The 23,032-nt window shown below is 39.0% G+C and overlaps 2 protein-coding genes, 1 long non-coding RNA gene and 8 other non-coding genes across 12 annotated transcripts; all 11 read left to right on the top strand.

The window, feature by feature from the left end:
* Positions 1 to 2,671: 2,671 nt before the first annotated feature.
* On the top strand, positions 2,672 to 6,737 carry LOC128361613 (uncharacterized). The gene is made up of 12 exons (XR_008321592.1): positions 2,672 to 2,683; positions 3,249 to 3,296; positions 3,481 to 3,524; positions 3,959 to 4,007; positions 4,192 to 4,220; positions 4,418 to 4,450; positions 5,241 to 5,289; positions 5,477 to 5,527; positions 5,707 to 5,752; positions 6,144 to 6,202; positions 6,376 to 6,408; positions 6,599 to 6,737. It is a non-coding gene; the product is annotated as an uncharacterized LOC128361613 (long non-coding RNA).
* LOC128362437 (small nucleolar RNA SNORD74) lies at positions 2,935 to 3,017 on the top strand. The gene has a single exon (XR_008321628.1). It is a non-coding gene; the product is annotated as a small nucleolar RNA SNORD74 (small nucleolar RNA).
* LOC128362445 (small nucleolar RNA SNORD75) lies at positions 3,342 to 3,410 on the top strand. The gene has a single exon (XR_008321635.1). It is a non-coding gene; the product is annotated as a small nucleolar RNA SNORD75 (small nucleolar RNA).
* Positions 4,047 to 4,124, top strand: LOC128362448 (small nucleolar RNA SNORD79). Its single transcript, XR_008321638.1, has one exon. It is a non-coding gene; the product is annotated as a small nucleolar RNA SNORD79 (small nucleolar RNA).
* On the top strand, positions 4,264 to 4,343 carry LOC128362440 (small nucleolar RNA snR60/Z15/Z230/Z193/J17). Its single transcript, XR_008321631.1, has one exon. It is a non-coding gene; the product is annotated as a small nucleolar RNA snR60/Z15/Z230/Z193/J17 (small nucleolar RNA).
* On the top strand, positions 5,093 to 5,172 carry LOC128362438 (small nucleolar RNA snR60/Z15/Z230/Z193/J17). The gene has a single exon (XR_008321629.1). It is a non-coding gene; the product is annotated as a small nucleolar RNA snR60/Z15/Z230/Z193/J17 (small nucleolar RNA).
* LOC128362439 (small nucleolar RNA snR60/Z15/Z230/Z193/J17) lies at positions 5,329 to 5,411 on the top strand. Its single transcript, XR_008321630.1, has one exon. It is a non-coding gene; the product is annotated as a small nucleolar RNA snR60/Z15/Z230/Z193/J17 (small nucleolar RNA).
* Positions 6,243 to 6,306, top strand: LOC128362444 (small nucleolar RNA SNORD78). Its single transcript, XR_008321634.1, has one exon. It is a non-coding gene; the product is annotated as a small nucleolar RNA SNORD78 (small nucleolar RNA).
* LOC128362436 (small nucleolar RNA SNORD47) lies at positions 6,456 to 6,528 on the top strand. Its single transcript, XR_008321627.1, has one exon. It is a non-coding gene; the product is annotated as a small nucleolar RNA SNORD47 (small nucleolar RNA).
* Positions 6,738 to 7,275: 538 nt separating the features above from the next.
* On the top strand, positions 7,276 to 13,478 carry tor3a (torsin family 3, member A). 2 transcript variants are annotated; one of them, XM_053322535.1, is made up of 6 exons: positions 7,276 to 7,544; positions 7,719 to 7,841; positions 9,387 to 9,652; positions 10,313 to 10,488; positions 11,088 to 11,212; positions 12,160 to 13,478. In XM_053322535.1, exons 1-6 carry the CDS (start codon positions 7,379 to 7,381, stop codon positions 12,405 to 12,407), a joined length of 1,104 nt encoding a protein of 367 aa, XP_053178510.1. In that variant the 5' UTR covers positions 7,276 to 7,378; the 3' UTR covers positions 12,408 to 13,478. The 2 variants fall into 2 exon arrangements, with proteins under 2 accessions (XP_053178510.1, XP_053178509.1); XM_053322534.1 differs by having other exon boundaries at positions 7,716 to 7,841.
* Positions 13,479 to 14,838: 1,360 nt separating this feature from the next.
* On the top strand, positions 14,839 to 22,006 carry calr (calreticulin). Its single transcript, XM_053322533.1, has 9 exons — positions 14,839 to 15,097; positions 15,737 to 15,838; positions 16,456 to 16,659; positions 18,844 to 18,938; positions 19,200 to 19,409; positions 19,575 to 19,688; positions 20,076 to 20,219; positions 20,489 to 20,581; positions 20,727 to 22,006. The coding sequence occupies exons 1-9, from the start codon at positions 15,004 to 15,006 to the stop codon at positions 20,952 to 20,954; spliced, it is 1,284 nt and encodes a 427-aa protein (XP_053178508.1). The 5' UTR covers positions 14,839 to 15,003; the 3' UTR covers positions 20,955 to 22,006.
* Positions 22,007 to 23,032: the final 1,026 nt, after the last annotated feature.

Below are 23,032 nucleotides of genomic sequence, written 5' to 3'. Positions count from 1 at the left end.
ATAAGAACCACATAGAGGGCAATATTTATCCTAATGTACACCTCTGCTTTTTTGAACCATCATTCATTCTCTTATTTACAGCTACATAGGTTGAATCTAAATGCAATGATATTTGGATGAGATACAAAAATAAACAATTTTCACCTGAAAATGCCCCAGAATATCTCTTAATGGTGTAGTGAGCTCACAACTGAGCCGTGTGTTATCTTTGGTGGTTAAGATTTATCCTCTCATCAAGATATTTGGCCTGTTTGAAAAGTTAGTGGATAGATATGAGTGAATAGTATTGTACCCTTTGAATATTAAGAATTTATAAGTCTTGTAATTGATAAACTTCAACATCCAGTAACATAGTTTGTGAAAGTCAGACAGATGCCTTTATAAACAAGCCAACTGAAATTCAGAGTGAGCTGCATTTAAAGCTATCACTTTGTTTTTTCCTCCATGTTATGTCTCTGTAAAAATCTTTTTTAATTGAGGCCTTGCCGAACATTTCAGTATCACTCGCCAAATAGAGAGCAAACAAAACAAATGTATTTTTTATTTCATTCTGATCATAACCATTGATTGTACCGGATTTTCCTGTTTATTGATGCATAATATTAAATCTCCATGAGTTTATTCCTGCAAGATTTTGTGATGGTTCTTTCAAATGAGAGTTGTCTCAAGTCATGTTGCTGGAAGTCATGTTGCTGGAAGTCAGGTCTTATCTTTTTTCTTTTGAAGGCAGAAATATGCCTTAATATCACTTTGGTCAGCTGTATTGACCACACATGCAGTTTGTTTTAAGCATATCACATTGTGGGTAAATACAGCTAAAAATATGCTGAAGGGCCCATACTGAGACCCCCAGTTAGTTTAGTTTCAGTTGACTTAATTACAAAAAAAATTAGGTGTATTTTATATATGAAGGGCCTATATTGGGGTTTTTTTTTAAAACATGAATGATCCACCCATATATAGTGCACATTAGGCTAAATTTAACAAAGATATACAGTTCTGCTTGAAAGTTTGTGAATACAAAGGATTTATGTAAAACTCACGTGTCACATAAGTCCTAAAACTAGATAAAGGGAACCGAATAAAACAAATGAGACAAAAACATTCAATGTATTCATCTATTTGTTGAGGAAGTTCATTACATCTTCCTCTATCCTATTTGTGTTAGGTTAAATGATGTGAAGCCTTCCTTTCAATAACTGGTGTGATCTTTCACAGCGGTAACTTCAACAAAACATTTCTGATAACTGTTAGATTGCATATCAGCTTGGAAGACTTTTAATCCATTCCTCCTTACAGAACACATGTTGTTGGGTTTCTTGGCACGAACTGCCTGCTTCAGATCCTTCAACAGTATTTCTGTAGAATTAAGATCAGGACTTTGACTCAGCTATTCCAAAATATTAACTTTCTTTTGCTCTAAACATCTTCTGGTACAACAATATGTGTTTGTTGTCATCGTCAGGTCATGGACGGATGTCTTGACATTTTCCTGTAGAATTTGCCGTTACAACTCAGAATTCATAGCCCCATTAATGTTTGCAGGCTGTTCTGGTCCACACGAAGCAAAGTAATCCTTAACCATGATATTATATGTACCATGTTTCACAAATGAGATGAGGTTCTTATGTTGAAATGAAGTGTCTGCTTATTGAAGAAAGAGAACAAAACACTTCTCATTCAAATCAAAAAGTTTGGTCTCATACATCTACAGAACATTTTTCAGCCTTCTGGCTTATTTACGTGGTCTTGAGCAAAGAGCAGCAATGTTCTTTTTGGAAAGTAGTGGTTTTCTCTTTGCAACTCTGTTACACCACACACACACCATACACACCAGTGATGTTCAGTGTTCTCCTGATGTTGGACTCATGAGCATTGACTATAGCTACTGCATTAAAGGCCTTTAGTTTTCCAGATGTTAGCCTGGAGTCCGTTATGACCTCCCAAACTATTACATGCATTGCTCTTGGTGTGATATTGTTGTCCAACCACTTAGGGAGGGTAATACTGGTGTTGGATGTCTCCCATTTCTACACAATCTGCCTGTTAGTCGACTGGTGAAGTCCAGATTCTTTGGAAATGGTTTTGTAACCCTTTCCAGCCGGCGGAGTATCTTACGATCGTCAGAAATCTCCTTTGTTTAAGAGCCGTGCACAACTTCCGCCAACGTGTTGTAAAGTTTAGACTTTGACAGTGAAGAACCAAATTTCTCTTCTTCAAATACATCAGGGCCTCCCAGACTCACACTTGATTGTTATCCTATTGATTGAAACATCTGACTATATTACTCCTTCAAGTGAAATGATAATCCTAGAGGTTCACAAACGTTTGCCTCACACCACTTTGTAACATTGGATAATTTTCCTCAATAAATAAGCAAGCAAGTGTATGATTTTGAACTAATTTGTTTAACGGATGTCTCTGTCTAGTATTTGGATGGAAATATAATCACATTTTGGGTCATATTTATGCAGAAATAGAGCAAATTCAAAAGGGTTAGCAAACTTTCAAGCAGCACGTGTAAGATACGTGTAAGACACATGGTAAGACATAAATATAACGGATGTGTTACATCTGTGAGGACGCTAGGGGTCGTACTTTTTTTTCCCATCAGCCTGTGCGACATCCCGTATAAAAACGCCCCGCACCCTCTGCCTGTCCTCACTCTTCTGCTGAACACTAGGTAAGATAGTCACTTCTCCTCAAACTACAAACTGCAAACTATTGACAACTCTTGATAGTAAACAGGTTCTAAAGTTAATTATTTACATGTTTATGTCGTTTAATCTGCCCTGCTATAGTTTATTTGTTGTTTGGTGTACATTTGTAACCTAGCAGCCAGCAGGCCTCTGCCACGTGTTGACCGCGCGTGTGCTGAAGCTAATTATCCAGCCACCTAATCCTTTACTATTATTACAGTAAAGTGCAGCAGTGTCCCATACTATGTGATGAAGTATATGTTGGTAGGGACATCTGAATTAATGTGAGGAAACGCCAACTTTTCTGATTGGGTGGGACACTGCAGCAGAAAGTAGTTCTAGTTAGCTGAGCTGTTAGCTGCTGGCTACACAGTGCACGCATTTAACTAGCTCAAGCATTAGCATTAGTAGTGGATGGGTGTGATTTCTGAAACTATTAAACTGAGGTTGAATATTGCAGAAGGGCACTTTTAAAATTTAATATGGTGCCACTGCACTAATCTAACATGATGCAAGAGCTCTGCAGCTAACATGGTCTTCTCTCTTCAGGTTCAAAATGATGTCCCTGACTTTTCAAAGCCACCAAATACTACACTGGTAAGTGTTTTTCAAATCCTAGTAAAGGTGCTTGTGTTGACTTGAAGTCAGTGATGATTTAAGTGTAAGAGTAGTGGACAGATGTGATTTCTGAGAATTTATCACACTGAGACTTCTATGTAAATTAGGCTCTCTGCTATTTACATGACCAGTATAGCATTAATGTGTGCGTCTGTATCTGCAGGTCTCAGAAGATCATGACACATGAAGAAACTGGCTGAGACCATGGTGAGTAACAGTTGGTTTCACAAACAGCAGTTGAGGTGGATTGGTGCTTTTGAGCTGCTCCATGTTGCAGCTGTAGTATGGATTTAAAAGAAAATAAAATTTAATCTATTTGAATACATAACTTTTTTACTAAAAGTAATTGTGAATGCTGGAAATGGCTGTACAGAGCTGTATCTTCAGTTCCTGTGGTCTTTTTGGCACACTATCAGCTAAGCCTGGGCCTTACATGTATTGAAACTCCTCAGAAGCATCAGTCTGCCTCTTATCCTGCACATTGTGCCTGTGCTGCTGTGATGACACTTATTTGCTACTCTTGACAAGATGGATGACGAGACAGACAACCACCATTGTCATTTTCTGAGGCACTGGAAACAGGATTCCTGTAGTCTGAGGAAGATTGTTTGCATTACTGATTTTTATTTTTGTTCCTGCAGGTCTGCTGTAGGTGTTGCTTCAATCAACAATGTGACTACATTAGTAGAGGTAATGGAAAAATGACTTTTTTCTTTGTATTAAAGAAGATGCTGACAATGATGTTTTATTAAACAATGGGAATCTCTCTGAAAAAGAGTGAAAGACAAACTGTTTTCTGATGCAGTGCAGATTAAGAAATGGCTGTTTTTTTTTTAAAAAGGCTTGTATTAACATTTTAATGTCTGACTTTCAGGTGGTCTTCATACTGTTGGATCATCACAAGTAAGTTGAAAACTTCTTCACTTTTTAAAATGATAAAATGGGCCAATTGCAATGATGAGTGCATAGTTCAGCAGATTACAATGACGATGAAAATTTGTCTTTCGCTCCTAACTGATGTATTGGCCTCTACAAGCGGAGGATGCTTGATTTCTGGGATAGGTTTTAAATTTGTATATATTTTTTTTTTCTCTTTGTAGAAACAAGGCTGGCTTGAAACTGACAGAACGAAGGTGAGCTGGAATTCAAACACAGGCTGTGTTCGAAACCGCATACTTCTATTCTACACAGTAAATGACCAGATAGTAAGCAGACTGTTTACACTGTAGTAAACTACACAATAACCCAAAATGCATTTCGCTCCTACCTGAGCTGAAATCAGCAGGCTGATTTCATTTTAGCTCTAACTCTAAATATACCACTTTATGGACATTTCTAACCTTTTTTTTGGGTGAGAAAGTAGTTCTTTAGATCCACGATGTGCTCATTGCGCTCATTTGTCCAAATAACACCTGTTTAAAGTTTTGCTCCTGTGAATTTGGAGCCGCTAGCAAGTAATCCAGGTCAGTTTCACAAAAATTAAACACCATTGCCTTTTTGCTAAGAACCATAATGATACAATTGGTGCTTTTAATTTTGAAAATGGTAAGCAAACATGCATATGTATCTTTAGAAGTTACATTGCATCTTGGGTAAATTGAGTGAGTAGTCAGCTCTTGATGCATACTCTTCATTTCTGGCAAATCTAATATACCATCTGGGAACTTCTTGCATACTACCCAGTTGAAACACATAACATACTTCAAATGACGTCAGAGTTAGTACGAGTAGTAAAGTATGCGGTTTCGAACGACCCAGGGGTTTTTGTTAAAAGACTGATACAGTGATGAGTGCATAGTTCAACAGACTACAATGACGATGAAAATTTGTCTTTCGCTCCTAACTGATGTATTGGCCTCAATGAGCTGTGAGGCTGCTTGATTTCTGGGATGGGTTTTAATCTTTTTTTTTTTTTCTTTGTAGAATCAAGGATGGCTTGAATCTGTCTGATGGAACAAAAGGCCAAGTGAAGGTGAGCTGAGAATCTGACTCACAGGGTTTTTAAAGACTCTTGATGCAATGATGAGTGCATAGTTCAGCAGAGTAAACCATGAAGAATATGCTATTGTCTTTCGCTCCTAGCTGATGTGTCAAGTTAAATAATCCATAAATCTTAAAGTGTTAAAAACAAGATAATGACAAATCCCCTTGTCTTTCAGACTGCAAACCCTGCTGACTGCAACAAATCCAACGTCTTCAGCCTTGCATTGGTAAATATCCTGTTCATGTAGCTTGGATGCCACTAAAACATTCAGATGTGATGAATTTGAATCAGGTCGCTGATCCAGTTGAGGAAATTTGTCAGTTTATTCTGATCTGAGAATTATTGTTGGGATATTAACTGACTACTCTCGACATTAAGTCATTTCAAACTGTTTTCTTTTTGCAGAGTGAGATGGTGTTACCAGCTGTGTACACAAGACAACTGACACTTGGTGAGTTTGAAACTGGAGGATAGTTTAGGCACCAGACCCAGATGGATATGGTATTCCAATAATTGGTTTTAATGAAATTTAAAATGGATGATACTTGCAACTTCCTGTCCTACAACTGGTACATTAAAACCATCTGCACCAAAAAATGTTTCTCCTATGGGCTGCCAATGCTCATCTGGGTCTGAAGAGTGGCGCATACAGTAGTGGGATCATTGGTTTCTGTAGTAGTGACCCTCACTGATCCCTGTAGTCTGACCTGTATGATGATGAGTAAAGACTGACAAATAAACCATGGAGTCTGTAATATTAGCTCTAGCTGACCTGGTCAGAGGGGGAAAACTTCATCCTGATGCTTGGTCTGAATGTTTGACTTACTCTGGTGTCTGTTCAGGTTATGATCACTCATGCTGGAGGCCAGTTTGAAAGGCAAAGGAGACCCTGATCTTAAAGGTGAGAATGCAAGACTCTCAGTGCAATATGACCAATGTGGGTTCAGTGATGTTTACAAATGTCTGACCTGAACATTAATGTGGACAATATCTGTTACTGAGTAACCCACTTAATTATATTTTGACATAACCAGTCACAACTTGTAATAAGGTTGTTTCTCTTCCTATCTTAAGGAGATGGCTGGATCGCTCAGAACGACCTTTTCGGTAAGCAGTTTGATAAACTCTTGTAAATTCAAGGTTTAATGGGCCACAACCTGTGATGAAAAGATTCTGCCAAATGATACTATTGATTATATCCCATACCGTTCCATTTTCTCTGAGTTTGTGGCCAGTAAATGTAAGTTCTTTGTTCTTCCCTCAGCATGTTGTGCTTAATGAGACATTTGTTCCTCAGGTATTGGTGTCTGAAGTCCCTTGGCCCAGAAGTCCCGCTTCCACAAATGTGCAGCGGTGTTCTCGGTGGGGACCTGACTCTGCAGACAACACATGAATGTCAAGAACTTGTTTGTGGCAATAAAAATGAATGGAATGAAACATAACAGTGTGTGGTCTTTGAAAATGCATGTTACACAAAGATTATATAAAAATCAATGTTAACTCATAGTCCTGGCCAAATCTGATACTGAGTAATTGGGACACGCTGCTTTTGTAAATAGTTGTACATGCAGCAGTGCTAGTGTTGTACAGACTGACCCGGTACAGAAACTATCAGGCCCAGGAGGATGATGCTGAAGCGTGACCGGAAACGGGTTAGGGCGTCACTTCCTCGCTGTTCTAGAAAATGAAAAGGGATGGCTTGTTTTCCTTACCTAGATGCCCCTGTAGGCGACGAAGGTGCTCAGTCAGTATGACTGTATAAGGGTGAAAATGAATGCAGAGGACCCATGTTTCAGACGAGTTGAACAAATACAGACTGGCTTTATTCCAAGTAGACTACAGGTTAAAAGTCGCTGGAGGATTTATGTGAACCTCATCGCCGGCGACGGGCGGAGCTAAGTGGTGGCGCCTACCCACAGCACTGTACACAACGCTAAAACAAGCGCCCCCCCGTCCTTGGTTACCAGCCGTTACCCATAGCAGAGAGAAAGGAGGGATTCCCTTCAGTGCAGGCCGACCAGGTTGTAATAAATGGGAGAGGAGCTGCGGTGTTCAGTCTCGTTTTGACCGCCTCTCGATGTTGGTTCGGTGGTTTCTGCTTCTGCTCTGGGCTCTGTCCGCTCAGGCAGACTTCTTCCAGTTCGACAGTATTTCCAATGCGTCCACTTACTATTTTAACTATATTTATTGCAATATATGGGAGGGGGAGTGTCAGCCCAACCAAGACGATGCTACACAGCAAGGTAAGCGACTGAGCCACATTCAACTGTCAATGCGGAAGCTATTATATAATGCTAATGGAAATGACCACAGTGTGCAGTTTGCCTTCAATCATGCTGTTTTATATATGTATATTACTCAGTGGTTACAACGCTAATATAAAAACTGACGTTTTGTCTTGCTGTGGATGTAAGCAGTTCCTACCAAGGACCTCTGGGCAGGATTTCCTCAGGACTACATCAGCCTGCTACATCAGTGGTACTGTAGCCTGGGCCAGTGCTGCGAGTCTGGAGACTGCAGGATAACCAACAACATCACAGGTATCCTCACACTCCAGCCTGGTGATTACAGTTTCAACTTCTGGATGTGCGATGAGTGTGTCTGTCATTACAGTTAGTCAGTACATCTCTCTCTGGACATCACTTTAATCAGTGGTATTTCTATAGAGGAGCAGTAGGTCTTATTTCATCACCTATATTGAAGGGTTTCTCTGTGTCTTCACATAACACAAGAAATACTGTCTGTATGTATGTCATCAGCTTTCAGGAAGAAGGTTGGACTTCACGCCCTTCTTTATTTCCTGCTAAACTCAGTTTTATTGTAGTTTGTCATCCTCAATTGATCAGTCGATGTCTGGCTGGTTTTATTACTATGGAATCAGTAGTAAAATATTCATACAGCCTCACTCCTGATTCTGACACGAATAGACATAATCACATCTTGATGTGAATACACGCCATGATGAAATTTATGTTTTTATGTTTTTTGATGAAATGGAAAGCTTTGGTATGAAGTCTGAGGTTTTGTTTAGGTCGAGAAACTTCAGGTAGTACATCAAGTATTTATGAATCATAGTTGAGTCATAATTTACATAGCAGTGACATCAGTGTACACAGTAAAATTTAACTTTAGATTCTTCAAAAACTATTGGACTGTAGTATAAAAATATTAAAGAATGCAATGATTGTCCCTCATATTACACTTCTTGACTCGTTCGTCTCCAGCATGTCAAACCACCCTCAAACTTAAAGTGGTTTCTTAAAGTATTGAATGGTATCCATTGTTCTGTTTTGACTGAATTTGTGAAGAAACTAGAGATCAATACAGGTGACTGGTGACCATCACACCAGTAAGAAGTTAATTTAGCCAAACAACCTTGTCTTTCTGGGTATCACATGGCTCAACTGAGCTTACTAATCTGAATCTGAATCTTACTGATTTAAGAACATTACTCTCTGTTGAAGTTGAAAATGTGGCTATAGGAGAAATAGTGCCAACATGGTATTTGATATATTTTCATCCTTGTCTTTCTGAGTGTCTATGTAACAGTATATGAAGTCTATTTAATGTCAGTTGCTTTGTGTGTCTGCTGTGTGTGTGTCTGCTGTGTGTGTGTGTGTGTGTGTGTGTGTGTGTGTGTGTGTGTGCTTCACTTATTTTTAGCATTTCTTTGTAAGACCACAGTTAATTTGTTTTTTGGTGACAGTCTGATTTGTGTATGTGTTGTTTGAAATCTGAACATCAACCTGTCAATAAACTGCAGAGTAAAATGAGCCTTTTGGCTTCATCTGACAGGATATTACATCATAATGATGTTAATTGTGTGTGTTGGCCCTGTTGGATAAACAAATTAAGATTATGCAAGTGACACCATGTAAAATAATATATAAAATAGACGAAAAGCCCTAAAGTTGTCTCATCTGATACTTAAAAGGACCCTTCATTTTAGTTATAAAATGTATAAATGGGTGTCATTACATATTTTGAAGACACATGTTCATGTATACTATAAAACATATTGCTGACATCTTTATCTTTATCAGTCATTTTTAATCATGCACTCTCTTCTGTGCACACATGTGCAGGTCTGTCAAGGGACCTCCAGACGAAGCTCCATGGTCAGCACCTGGTCCAGTCTGTGGTTCTAAAAGCCATCCAGGGTTTTATCAACAACCCAGAGTCCAATAAGCCACTGACGCTCTCCTTCCACGGCTGGTCCGGCACTGGCAAGAACTTCGTGGCCCGGATCATCGCTGATAACCTCTATCGGGACGGGGTAAAGAGTGAGTGTGTCCGTCTGTTCATCGCTCCGTTCCACTTTCCCCACGCAAGGCTGGTGGACACGTACAAGGTGAGTCAGAAGGGGCCCCTCTTGGCTCAGAGATGGCTTTTCAGTGCCAGGAACATGCCGACGGTCACTTGCTTAGTCAAATGTTTAGTCTGTGTTTTGTAATTCGGAGTGTAAATGAAAACGTTTTTGACGCATCAAACATTAATCCTACAAGTCCTTTTTGGAACTTGGCGTTTTTCCAGCCAGGTCACAGGTGGCTGTGTGATCCCATCTAAAAAGATTTTTACATAATACCTGCATCAGATTGCAACATGATGTTAACACACTATTACAAATTAATCTAGATTTACCAGAACAGGATATAGGACACAGGATAACCTTTAAACTCATACTATCAGAATATGCAGAGTCTGCAAATGTGAACTCTGAAATCTGGACATTTCTGCTGTGGCTATGTGTCTCAGGCAGCAAAGTCTGAGATTTAGAATCTTAACAGGTTCCTGCATAGAAAAATAAATGTTAATAATAAGAAAAAAATACAAATAGAAAAAAATGTAATCTGAAACTTTCTCCCATGATTAAAGTGAGATGGAAATGTGTTTCACATGTTAAAAAACACATTTTTACATTAAATAAAATCATATTGAATAAAAAAAAGACAAATATGTTAATATGGTGATTTCTGATGCTGTAGTTTGGTCTTTCTCTCTCTCTCTCCAGGGCCAGCTGAGAGAGGCGATCCGAGACATGGTGTTACGATGCCCTCAGACTCTGTTCATCTTCGATGAGGCTGAGAAGCTTCATCCAGGCCTCATTGACGCCATCAAACCTTACATGGATCACTATGATAATGTAGATGGTGTCAATTACCGTAGAGCCATCTTCCTCTTCCTCAGGTGGGTTCACATTTCAGGTACACCCTATCTGCTGAAGCCGGGTCAAAAACAAGCATAAAGTATTGAACCTTTGGCCCAGATATTCTGGCAGCTCATCTGTGATGAAGGATGTTTCTGCCTCTGTCTCCATTAGCCCTCTTAATGGATTTTTCATGTTTTCAATTACTCATGTCAGATTTCTACTGACAAATTATCAGCTGAGTCCTATATAGAAATGTGTTTTTCTTCACACCATTATGGTTCCATGATATGATGTAGGAAAAGCCTGAGATCTCTAAAATTCCTTGATAATAGATGCTACATATGTGAAATAATAATAATTTAGATGTTCAGCTCAATAAATTAAACTATATTTTTAAAGCTCTAATTTGTTCCAATCTATGACTAAATATTTTATTATGACATTACTGTATTTATAGGCAACACGTTTAAATGATTACTGCTGAGCCCTAATCTGTATTTATTTATCCACAAATAATTCATATTAAACCAAAAACATGACAAATGTATCCAACTGTAAGTGAAAAAATCATCAAACCCTCCATAAAAATCAATAACTGTAGATATTGCCATCACACAATGTTGTGTTGTCTCTGCAGTAATATTGGTGGAGCAACAATCAACGATGTAGCGCTGGACTTCTGGCACTCTGGTCAAAATCGAGAGGACATTGGTATGGAAGATCTGGAGCATCGGCTACGAGCTGAAACTATGGAGTCTCAAGGTATGCAGCACTGCTGGCTTTACTTTTCATGGTGGGTTGCCAGTTGTTCAGTTTTCTCTGTGGTCCAGCTCACACCTGCAATCAAAATGTATCTTGGGTGATCTGATCACAAGTGAACACGTGTAAATGCACCGAAAATGTATCACGATCCGATCACTCAGACCACATTTGGAAGTGGCCTGGGCTGCATGTGGTCGCATTATTTCAGCAGTGTGTACAGAATGTCTCAGGGTCACACTGAGGGACCGCCCACTCAACTGACATCCTCTGTGTGAGCAGAGATTTAAAAGCCCTCTGGCCCTCGTTGTCTGTCCTTCTTTTGCGCAAATAACATTAATTAATTTCTCATATTGGCTGTTTTATTGCACTTGCAATAATGTAATGAGTATAATTGTCGCTGTTTGTCTCTCTCTCTCCTGAGCCCCACCCTTGGTGAAACAAAGAGTAGAGAAGAGGAGAGAAGCTAGCGTGACATAAATAATAAAAACACAATATAGACTGTTGACTGTTTATTTATATTATGTACCTTATTTGTGTGCACTCGCTTTAATGCATTGTGAAGAGAAATGATGAACATGTTTATTTGCATGTAGAGTGGAGAAGAGAAATCTGATCACAAGAGGTCACTCGAGACAAATGTGGAGACGCATTCTAAAGCCAGGTGTGAAGTCAGACAGACACCCAAGACACATGGGTGTGAACAGGGCCTTTCTTCATTTACTTGTTTACATAATCTCTCTGCCATTTCACCCATGGCAGAAGGTGTCCTGTCATCTTGTATGAGCTGCTGACATGTTTATGTATGGCGGGAGTTTGTGAGAGTTAAAGTAACTCAGCTACACAGAGCAGCAGACTGGTTTTAATAGAGTGTTAATATAAAATAACATTGATTTGTTACACTTTAATTGGGGTTGAGAGTTTCGTAGTCATATTTCTGTTGGTTTCAGGTGGGTTTGCCCAAAGTGAGCTGATGTCTGGCCACCTCATCGACTTCTTTGTGCCCTTCCTGCCTCTGGAGTACCGCCATGTCAAGCTGTGTGCACGGGATGCCTATGCAGCACGAGGTCTGGAGACAGATGAGGCTACGCTGGATGAGGTTGCCAAGGCGATGCTATATGTACCCAAAGAGGAGAGACTGTTCTCAGCCCAGGGATGCAAGTCCATACCCCAGCGTATCAACTTCTTTCTCCCTTAGACGGAGAAACAGACAGAGAGAGAGAGGGAGAGACCTGGAGGAGGTGTGAGATTACGTTACCAGCCCATCTGCATACAGAGCCACAGAGGGGCCTGTGTCCTCTCTGCTCTGCTCTACCTACTCTCCCCCTCACAGATACAACGTGTGTCTGTCCAGGTCCCTCAGAGAAGGCAAGACAGCAGGGCAGATCCAGTATTAGAGGGGAAAGCAGCGTGATACACCTTGCAGTAGTCTCACAGGAAACATGTACATGCCAGATGGTCATCCTGTGCGGCGTGGATACTCAAAACCTCACAATGCGTCACAATGCAGAATCGAAGAAAAAAACAGTACATGGTTGTGCAGTGTATGTCATAGAAGGATACTGATTCATATTTTTGTCATTTCACACAATTTATGTCTGTTTACCTTGGCCAAAGTCTGAGTTGCACTGTGTTTTTTTTTTTATGTCAGTTTAAGGTCAGAATTCATGTGTCAGTATGTCAGACACTGTGCTTATATTAGCTGTGATTATTTATTGACATCATTACTGTGTTACTGTATCAGATTATTTTTGTAGAGTTTCTGTGTAAATGTGGTACTCCAAGCCTTTGACATTGGCTTTTAATAGATATTAAGTCATTGTGGTGCGAACAGTATGGAGTGTGTAACGGCTCATCTAAAGGGACTGACTACGATGCAAATGCTACTTGAAACTGTTACTGGAAAACATGTGAAAGTCCACATGTCAAAAGCAATGAATCTATTTGAAAATCAACTATTTTGTGTAAATTTTGTTTAATATTTTTGATGTCAGTAATTTTAAGAGCTCATAAAAATCTGCCAAATGTCTGAGTGATATCATCATCATTTCTTAATATGTGTTAAAATGTTGAAATGTTTTTTTATTCACTGACTTGCTTTTCCTCTCTCAACCACACATTCACTCTCACATACACTCACAGGTCTGTGCTGGTCTGCTTGGTGATTTTGCTCTCTAAAGCTCTGAATGTCACATCACAAAGTGAACATGGAAAACACAATATGTTACGAATGGTTCTAAGCAAATAAACATCCACAGTAAACCAACATCTGTTGTTCATTTCATGCAGTGATTTATGGGGATTCGTTTGTTTAATAAACTTAAACAATCTCAATTATATTTAATGGTTTGCATAGTGCCAGTTTTTTTAAATAATGAAGGCACACCATGTCACAAATCTACACACACTACATAAATGTATAGTTGAAAGTATTAGTAGATCAATAGTATAATCTTTTTTTTGCTAAACTTTAAGTGATTCTAGCTTAAAGAGTATTGGTCTTATTTGTTGTCTCATAATAGCTATCTGAATATCTTTGGGTTTTGGACTATTGATCGTAAAAAGTGACACATTTAAACACAAATGAATAATTACATAGAGTTTTAATCTTTCCAACAATGAATCAAAATAGTCAGATTGTCAGTAATGAAAATATTTGTTATATTTGGAAGTCTACACATACCCCTAAACTCCCCCTCCCACTTCAAAAAATGTGCAGAGTTTGACACTGGAAGGCAGCCCATCTGCTTTAGAGGTAATGTTTCTCTACCTTCACCGAATGTTTGAGTTTAAAACATATATATATATATAAGCAGGATATTGTGATATTACACAATCTGAGACACCAATTGTGATCCATTATGCAACGTGCAAAAAGTGTGATGTGGAAATTTGAAACTTCTGTCTGGTCTCACTTAGAAAGCATTTAGACCTACTCTATGTGACAAGTGCCCTGAGATATAACTTCTGTTGTGATTTGACACTATATAATTTAAATTTAGATTTAAATTTAGATACACTGACAAAAGACGTTTATGTTAAATGGAAATAAATCTTGTCACCATAAGGAAAGCATTTATGAATATTTAATACAAATCATCCCACTCTTGCCACTCTATTTAACACAATTTTATCCCTATTTATGTCTTGCATGATCTGTTTTTTTAATTTGCAGTTTGTTTCCCCCTTATTTTTCTGTGAAGCAATTTGTAATTTTAAGAAGTGTTAATCATTTTAAGCCGGGTTTTTTTCTCTTTTGTGGAAAAAACACACAAACTATTGCCCTGGGCAGACCATTGTGTTTTATATCTTTAGCAGTAAATGTCGGGTAATTTTACATTATTTAGCTTGATTCATTCATTCATTTAAAAAAACTGTTAAATTGCAGGTTTTACATGTATTTACATGATTTATCCACGCTTTATTGTCTTTTTTTCTCTCCTCTTCTCACCCATCACTCCTTCTTGGGCGTGTACCAAGCAAACGCGTGGTCTTTGCTCATTGGCCACAGCGATTACTTGTCTACATATCCTCTCTTCCGATTGGCTGCGAGCAGTAAAGCTTCCTCATTGATGTCCGGAGCTGACGTCCAATCAGATTCAGACATCTGTTCCGAGCCGAGAGGAGAGATGCAGCAGGGTCTCAGAGGTTTCTCACTGTAACATCACTGTATGAGAGACGACGCCTGCAGCACGGTGCAGACAGGTCATAGATAATTATTCTTACCAGTATTTAGCGTTAGTGTTTTTAAAAAATAGTGTAGTTTATCTGACAGAGGACTTCAGTTCGTCACCATGACAGCCCTGTCGCTGCTGCTGGTGGCCGTGTCGGCTGCATACGTCCTGGCCGAGTCCACTGTGTATTTCCGAGAGCAATTTGAAGACGGGGGTGAGGTCCTTTACACAAAACTACGCCTTTATTAATTAACTGTATTACTGTGATTTGTAGAAACTGTAAATACTTCAGGTATCACCGCACTGAATTGGACACATTACATCAATGATAACAATCGGTAGCATTTTCTTCATGTGTGGTTGTTTTGCTTAATGTTTTTTTTTTCTCCACACGACAGTTTGTGATTATACCTTTGTGCTGAATTTAATATACATGGTCACCATTCATCTTTGGAGCCCCCCATGTCTTTCCTCTCCATCCCCCTCCATCCCCTCTCCCCCCACCTATCATCAAACCCTGTCTGCCTCCCCCTCCCCCTACTGCACATCCCTCTCCTGGTCCTTCACTGTGACCCTCCTTTGCCTAGCTGTCCTATTCTCCCATCACATCACAGCACAACACCCTTCAAATGCACCTGCTCTGATTCATACCGGCGATACATTGTATTTGGTGACCTCTGAGATTGTGTGACCGACAGTGTTCATTAGGTTTAGACATGAGTAGTGAGATGGTTAGAGTAAGAAAATCAGGGCAGGGTCACAGAGTCCGGTTGGTCACCAAATACAGTGTAACACTAGTAATCAGTGGTTCACAGTGATAACTATGCAGCTGAACCTAAACTTTATTGTGCAGATGCCTGGATGAGTCGTTGGAGCGAATCCAAGCACAAGTCTGACTACGGCAAGTTTGTCCTGACAGCAGGGAAGTTTTATGGCGATGCGGAGAAAGACAAAGGTGAGTGGAAAGGTTAAACTGAGCCCGCCCAATGTGGATCTGTTGCCCCTGTGGAAGACTCCCACAAAGTCTTAGGTGTTAAGCTGCCTTTAGCAAACGGGTGTGTATCCTGTGTTTGTTGTTTGTGGAGGAGATTCAGTCAAGAACTCTTAATATGCATTAAAAGGGATATTAAATCTTAAAACAAGTTACATTGTGTTATTCCATTGAGTTCAGACAGTAAGTTCATATATACTACTCCCTCTCCTTAACCTGGAAATAAAAACTGGAAGTGATGGACACTTTTTGGAACTGGACTTCAGATGAAGCCAGAATATTTAATTAGTCTGAATTATTATTTGAGACATTCTGTTAAATTTAAGTTTATATGAATGTAGAGTTTCCAGCTGTGAATCACTAAATGTGCCCATATCCCCGTGAAATCACCATGTGTTCACTGTCTATGGAGCAGCTCCAGTATTTTTGTCAACATGGCATCATAACAACAGTCTGTTCTGCTCAAGAAGAGACTTTGTTCAAATCTGTGAATTAAAAATATGATTTACAGTTTTATAGAAACTATAAATGTTGGATCCCTGATTGCAGACAAATGACCTGTAATCCTGTTTCTACCACAGGTCTGCAGACAAGCCAGGATGCTCGCTTCTACGCACTGTCGACCCGTTTTGATGACTTCAGCAACCAGGGCCAGCCTCTAGTTATCCAGTTCAGTGTGAAACATGAGCAGAGCATTGACTGTGGTGGGGGCTACATTAAACTGTTCCCCTCTGACGTCAACCAGGACGAAATGCATGGGGACTCTGTCTACAACATCATGTTTGGTAAGTGTGGATAGTTTCATCTGATGACTCTTCACTTCAAGTCATTTACTTACTACTTACTTAGTACACCTTAAAGTAAGTATCTTTTACTGCAGTTTTAAAAAAATTAAATAAAATTCTTAAAATTCAGGGTTCCCACATGTCCTGGAAAACACATGGAAAATTAGTGAGAATGAACTACAGGGTTATGTATGAGAGCTCCCCAAAACAGATAACATTGCTATAGGAAAGGGCTAAATTATGTTCAGGATCATAATAACTTTAAATTAAAGCTACTCTTACCTTTCTTGCATTTCACACAACACTTTGAAAAAACTTGAACAGCAACAACCCTTCCTCTCTCCTATGTCCCACCCCCGCACTCCCTCCCCCTCCGCGAATTCGGACCGAATGTTATGATTGGTCAGAGTTTTCACAGAATGTTATGAGAATGGAATAATGATTAGTTTCTGTGCCTGGTGGATCTCTAACATTTTACCTTCAACAAAAATGTGTCCAGTACAGGTAAACAGGGAAAAGGCTCAGGAGCAAAAAGCAGCTGAGCATTTTTTTTCAATCCAAGTCATGCTTGAAGCAGAGATGAGCTGGTCATGCAACACAACCTGTCCAACTGCAGCTCTGATACGTCAGTAATTGTTAGTCAGATTTTCCCAGACAGTGAAATTATCAAAAGGTTTTCATGTGGAGCAACAAAATTGGCTTACTTTGAATGTTTTGGCTTAAAGTCCATATTTCAAGGAGCAGCTGATCAAAGATATAAGAGTTTATGGAACATACTCAAGCAGAGAAGCTTTTAGAGAAAATAAAAAGGACCATTTCACCACTTGATCCTAATAAACTCTTGTAAGTCTCAAAGGATGATACCAAAGATGATCAGTTCTGGAAGTTGTGGTTTGCATGTTATGCATGGAAGCTTTAAATATGGAGAGTAAGAAACATGTTGTAAGGTGGGAGATGTACTGCGAGCTGTTTAGCAGTTGTTCCATCAGCATTTCCTCTAAAGTTCTGTGTCCATCAATGAGATGAAGACTCAGCAGTTGTCAAGCAGGCAATAGAAGTGTGTTCAGTAGTACAGGAGTACATGAGTGGCCACAAGAAACTTCCAAAAAGTAAAGTGCCATAATCTGCACCCTATTGTACTGTAAAAGAGGTCACTGGGGTCCAGTTTTTGGCATTTTTTACTAGACCGCAGCAAAGGGAGCAAAGGGACTCCAGTCCACCCTGAGAGGCTTTATCAAAAGGGAAGATAAACTGGACCCACAAGACAAAGCAATACATGTGCAACTCAAACAGCTAGACACTGGATTTTCCACTAAGCAAGCTTTGGAGAGGGTGTCTGGGAATCTCCTGAAAAATCCAGTTAATATACAGGTGTTCAATAAAGAATGTGTGCCCTTCCTTGCAAGAAAATAATCGAGGGAAGTCCTCTTATGTACCCAGCAGTGCGGCACATGAGCTTTTCTAGCTCAGTATGAAGCATTCACATTACATATCAGTGCAAACCATAAAGCAGAACTCTAAGATTTAGTTTACAGCTTTCTTGCATCATTTGTCAGTGGTAGAGCAGAGTGTGCAGCATTGTGAGACCTAATGAAATGTCTCCTCACACTGTCTCAATGACAAGCTGCAGTATAAAGAGGGTACTCTGTCAACAAGGATATGCTCGTAGAAAACCTGAAGGAGAGGACTTTAGTAGTTTAGTAAAGTACATTAGAGAAAGAGATGAGAGAAAAAGCAAAAGCCATGGTTGAGAATGCTGTACATCTGTAGGTGTCTTTGCATTCATTTATGATCAACTTGTCAATTTCTAAGCATATAAGAGATGATTTCATAGTTGTTGCCATAGACTGCACATCTTTCAAATTAGACATCGACAGGGAGGAACATATATTAGTGTCTGTCACACCAGCCAGATCATCACTGGAAAAGTCCTGGACAATTATCTCTAGAAATGAGTGGGAACCCTGAAATCAATTTGTGAGACATTATACATTAAACACTCCCATTATTCATTGCCATTTGTTGCCAGCCACAAAAATGTACTAACTTTGTCTAGATTATTGTATTGAATGTTTTTCACATTTGATACATTTGAGTTTATTTGTTTATTTGTATCCATTTCATTGCTTACCACTCTTAACCTATAGCCTGAATTTCATATTTCTCATTTGTGGGCTCATTCAGGTCCTGATATTTGTGGCCCTGGCACAAAGAAAGTTCATGTGATCTTCAACTACAAAGGCAAGAACCATCTGATAAACAAGGACATCAGATGCAAGGTGAGACTTCAAGAAACTGTTTATTTTAGTTTGGGAAATGGCAACAGCTTTTTTTCTACTTCCAACCTTATCCTTTTACACAAGTCATCACTTTGACTACTGATTCTTCCTCAAGTTTGTTTCAATTCATCAGCATTTTGTTATAGCAACATCTGTGTTTTCTTACATTGAAATCACTTGTGAATAAAACACAATAAAATGTTGCTATAATAACAGCTGCACCTCATTCATAGTGGTTAACATTTATTTTCTGCCGTGCAGGATGATGAGTACAGTCACTTGTACACGCTGATTGTCAACCCTGACAACACTTACGAGGTGAAGATCGACAATAAGAAGGTCGAATCCGGCAGTCTGGAGGATGACTGGGACGTCCTGCCTCCCAAAAAGATTAAGGACCCGGAAGCCAAAAAGCCAGAGGACTGGGATGACAGGGAGAAGATTCCCGACCCTGACGACAAGAAACCCGAGGTCAGTCTGCATTTGTTTGTTTTTTTGGGGGGGGGGGTGGGGGGGATAATCCTTCTTGGTCAATTTTCCCCTTGTATTAATCTTTTCTTGAGAGTCTGAATTTACTTCCATTTCTATGTTCCAATAATTTTGAGTTGCCTAAATGAAATCCTGTATCTTTCGTAGGACTGGGACAAACCTGAGAACATCCCAGACCCTGATGCCAAGAAACCTGACGATTGGGACGATGAGATGGATGGAGAGTGGGAGCCACCTATGGTCTCCAACCCTGATTACAAGGTAAACAGCAAATAATTGTAGGACTTAATGGACATGGTCACATGGTGCAGACGGTACTGTAGGTTAAAATATGGTTGTGTCTGAAAATAGCTCCCTATATGTTGCCTAGTGCATTATATTAATTTTGTGCTATTTTACTGGAGGGGTTTAAGACATTGCCTGTGCTTCCATGTGTAAAACCTGAGTTGTAATTGTAAGAAAATGTATGAACTTTGACATATTATTTCATTATTGCTCAACTAACTTCATACCCTACAGTCCGTCCAGTAGCAGAATTATTACAGAATTATTCCATATAAACTTTATACTCAGTGGATCTGTTTGCTTTTTGTGTTTCTGCTTATATTAACAGTGCTGTGTGACTCTCTGTGTGTTTGCTGTCAATAGGGTGAGTGGAAACCCAGTGAGATCAACAACCCTGCCTACAAGGGCAAGTGGATCCATCCTGAGATTGACAATCCAGAGTACACAGCCGATTCTGACATCTACAAATACAACAGTATAGGCGTGATTGGACTGGACTTGTGGCAGGTAAAATACTACATGACTGTCTTACTAAGAGCCTGAATGCTAAAAATGAACAACAGACTAGTATATATGATTTGTTCATTAAAGATGGAGTGTGGGACTTTTGTCTCCCCCTACTGGCAGTGAGAGTTAGCACAACATATTTTCTTATTAAATTTTGGAATGAATGGAATAAACATACATACTGTGGAGATAGAGGGGAAATCTGTTATTGTATTTGTTTGCATGAAGCACTAGTCAGTAAATATGTGCTGACTTTCTGTTTAACGTAGGTGAAGTCTGGTACTATCTTTGACAACTTCCTGATCACTAATGACCCAAACCTGGCTGAGGAAGTAGGCAACGACACATGGGGTAAAACCAAGGTACGTCAAAGTTTTTTCTCATACATCTTAAGTTCTCATTGGTATGCACACCATGATTTCAACACTTGTAGCATTGACTACCACTGCAGAGGAATTATATTTTTATCACTTTCTAATTTGCTGTTTTTATTCGCTCCTGCTTCAGGATGCAGAGAAAAAGATGAAAGAAAGCCAAGAGGAGGAGGAGAGAAAGCTGCGCGAAGAGGAGGACAAGATGAGGAAAGAAGAAGCAAAGGAGGAAGATGAGGAGGAAGAGGAGAAAGATGAAGAGGAGGAGGAGGAGGAAGAAGAAGAAGAGGAGGAGGATGAGCACGAGGAGGATGAAGAGGAGGAGGATGAAGGCACAGACTCTAAACTCAAGGATGAGTTATAAACTCCATGCAGGAACTGCTCAGAAAAGAAGCTGACTCTGTGTCCATGAGCCATCGAAACAAGGCCGCAGACGAGATGATAGACCCTCATGACTGACACCCTGGGGTGGGATGGGGTTTTTCATTTGTTTGTTTGTTTACAAAGTGAGAGAAAAGGTGAAAAAGGGCAATTTACAGTTCTGTTTTCTGTTTTCTGTTTCCGTTTGCTACTACTACTATTATTATTAAACAAGGAATAGTAATAGAAACCTGACTGAAGATGTCATAACGAATGTCAAGAAACCAGAAACAAAAAAACAAAACAAAATGATTTTACTGTTTCCAACAGAAATATACAAATTGTCTTTTTGTGTTCTGCCAAAATCTAATCTGGCTTGTTTTATGAAGTGTAATGTTGTGGTGACATGAAAAGCTATATTTGGTACGTGGATGATACCATGAAAATGTTTTGTTTACCTCATGTGTTTTTGTTTGTCTTATTAATCTGTGTCATGGTTTTTCTTGTTTTTTTTGTCATTCATTTTACTCTGTCTCAAAATCTTATCCAAGTCTCTCTGACTCACAGAGATATATGACATGGAGACAAGAGTGCATCAGGACTCAAACTATGTATTTACCAACCTGCTAAAAAATGCTGTTGCCCATCGGTAATCTGGGGTTCTTTTTGATGAAATCCCTTACATAGTTTTGTACTGTACAGTTCAACAACACGTTTCACTTTAGTGCACATACTCTAGTCTTGTGTGTCTAAATAAATTGTGCTCAATCTCAGATGTAAGAGCACTCCAGTAGCAAGAAAGCTTCATCCTTGGTACGCTTTCACTTTTAAGTTTACTCATAGTTGGTGTACACAACTAGTTTCCTCATCTTTGATGCCAATATCTCTGCACTGCTGTACCTAAACACACTGTCGCAAATAAACTGAGAGTTGATCCTTTTGTAAAAGACACATTTTGTACTAATGGTAGTAATTGAAACGGGAAGATTTTCATGTTGCTGTGTTTAAAAAAAAGACAGGTGATCTGTACAATAAAAACATCCAGAGGAAAATGAGTAGGAGGTCTTCACAGTTTCATGTCTCATGTTATACATCTGACTTTGCCAGCTTTTATGTGGTTTTAGGACAATTTGTCTATACAGTGGCTAACAATCACGACACATATAGTTGTGTTTGTTTAGGGGAATTGGACTTAAACCAGTGGTGGAAAGTACCTTTATTTATACTTTGATTTCACATACAAAAAACATATTATTTGCTTATGAAATTATCTGTAGATTAAACTGCTCAACAGTAAAATAGATAAGATAGTTCACTGCCTACCAATTGCAGAATTAAAATAGCTGAAAACATGTTACTCTATCAGAAAAAATCTACAAATAGAGTGCATTTTGTCATTCTACATCAAATACTTTTACAGAATACTTTGAGTGCATTTTATAGATCACACGTCTGTAGGCCTACTTGTAATGGAGTATTTAAAATTGTCTTCTGAGCAATCTGCTACTATGTTCATGTCATCAGTATATTTTGTTAGACTTTTGGGGGAAGTTTAAATCCTACTATAAAAAACATACATAGAGTGTGTATATTGGGTAATTCGAGTATTTTAGACTCAAAGCCTGATAGATAGATAGATAGATAGATAGATAGATAGATAGATAGATAGATAGGAAAGTAACTAAGAACAATTACTGTACTGTAAGAACATAATATTGTACTTTCTACTCCACTACATTTATATGACAGCTTAAGTTACTTTTCAGATGAAGATTTTAAAATACACATTGTTAAAAATGAAACCAATGGTTTCCAACCTTTTTTACTTGTGTGTGGTCAAAAGTCCAAAAGGTAGCAGTGTGTAGTCGAGGTCACATTTCAGATGTCTGTGAGTTGTTAACAGCTCCACCAAAACTTCTCACATGGTTACATTTCAATATTCACTTGTAATAGAGCTACCACGGAGATCATGTCCTGATGTGCAAAATCATGTCACCAAACATGTTAGGGCTACACTCAGTAACCAGTATTTATAAACTCTCTGCTGGCCCTCATTATGTTGTATTGTTGCACATAATATAA

This window comes from Scomber japonicus, chromosome 7 (assembly GCF_027409825.1).
Source record: "Scomber japonicus isolate fScoJap1 chromosome 7, fScoJap1.pri, whole genome shotgun sequence".
Classification (NCBI taxonomy): domain Eukaryota; kingdom Metazoa; phylum Chordata; class Actinopteri; order Scombriformes; family Scombridae; genus Scomber; species Scomber japonicus.
This window is presented reverse-complemented; position numbering and strand designations above follow the sequence as displayed.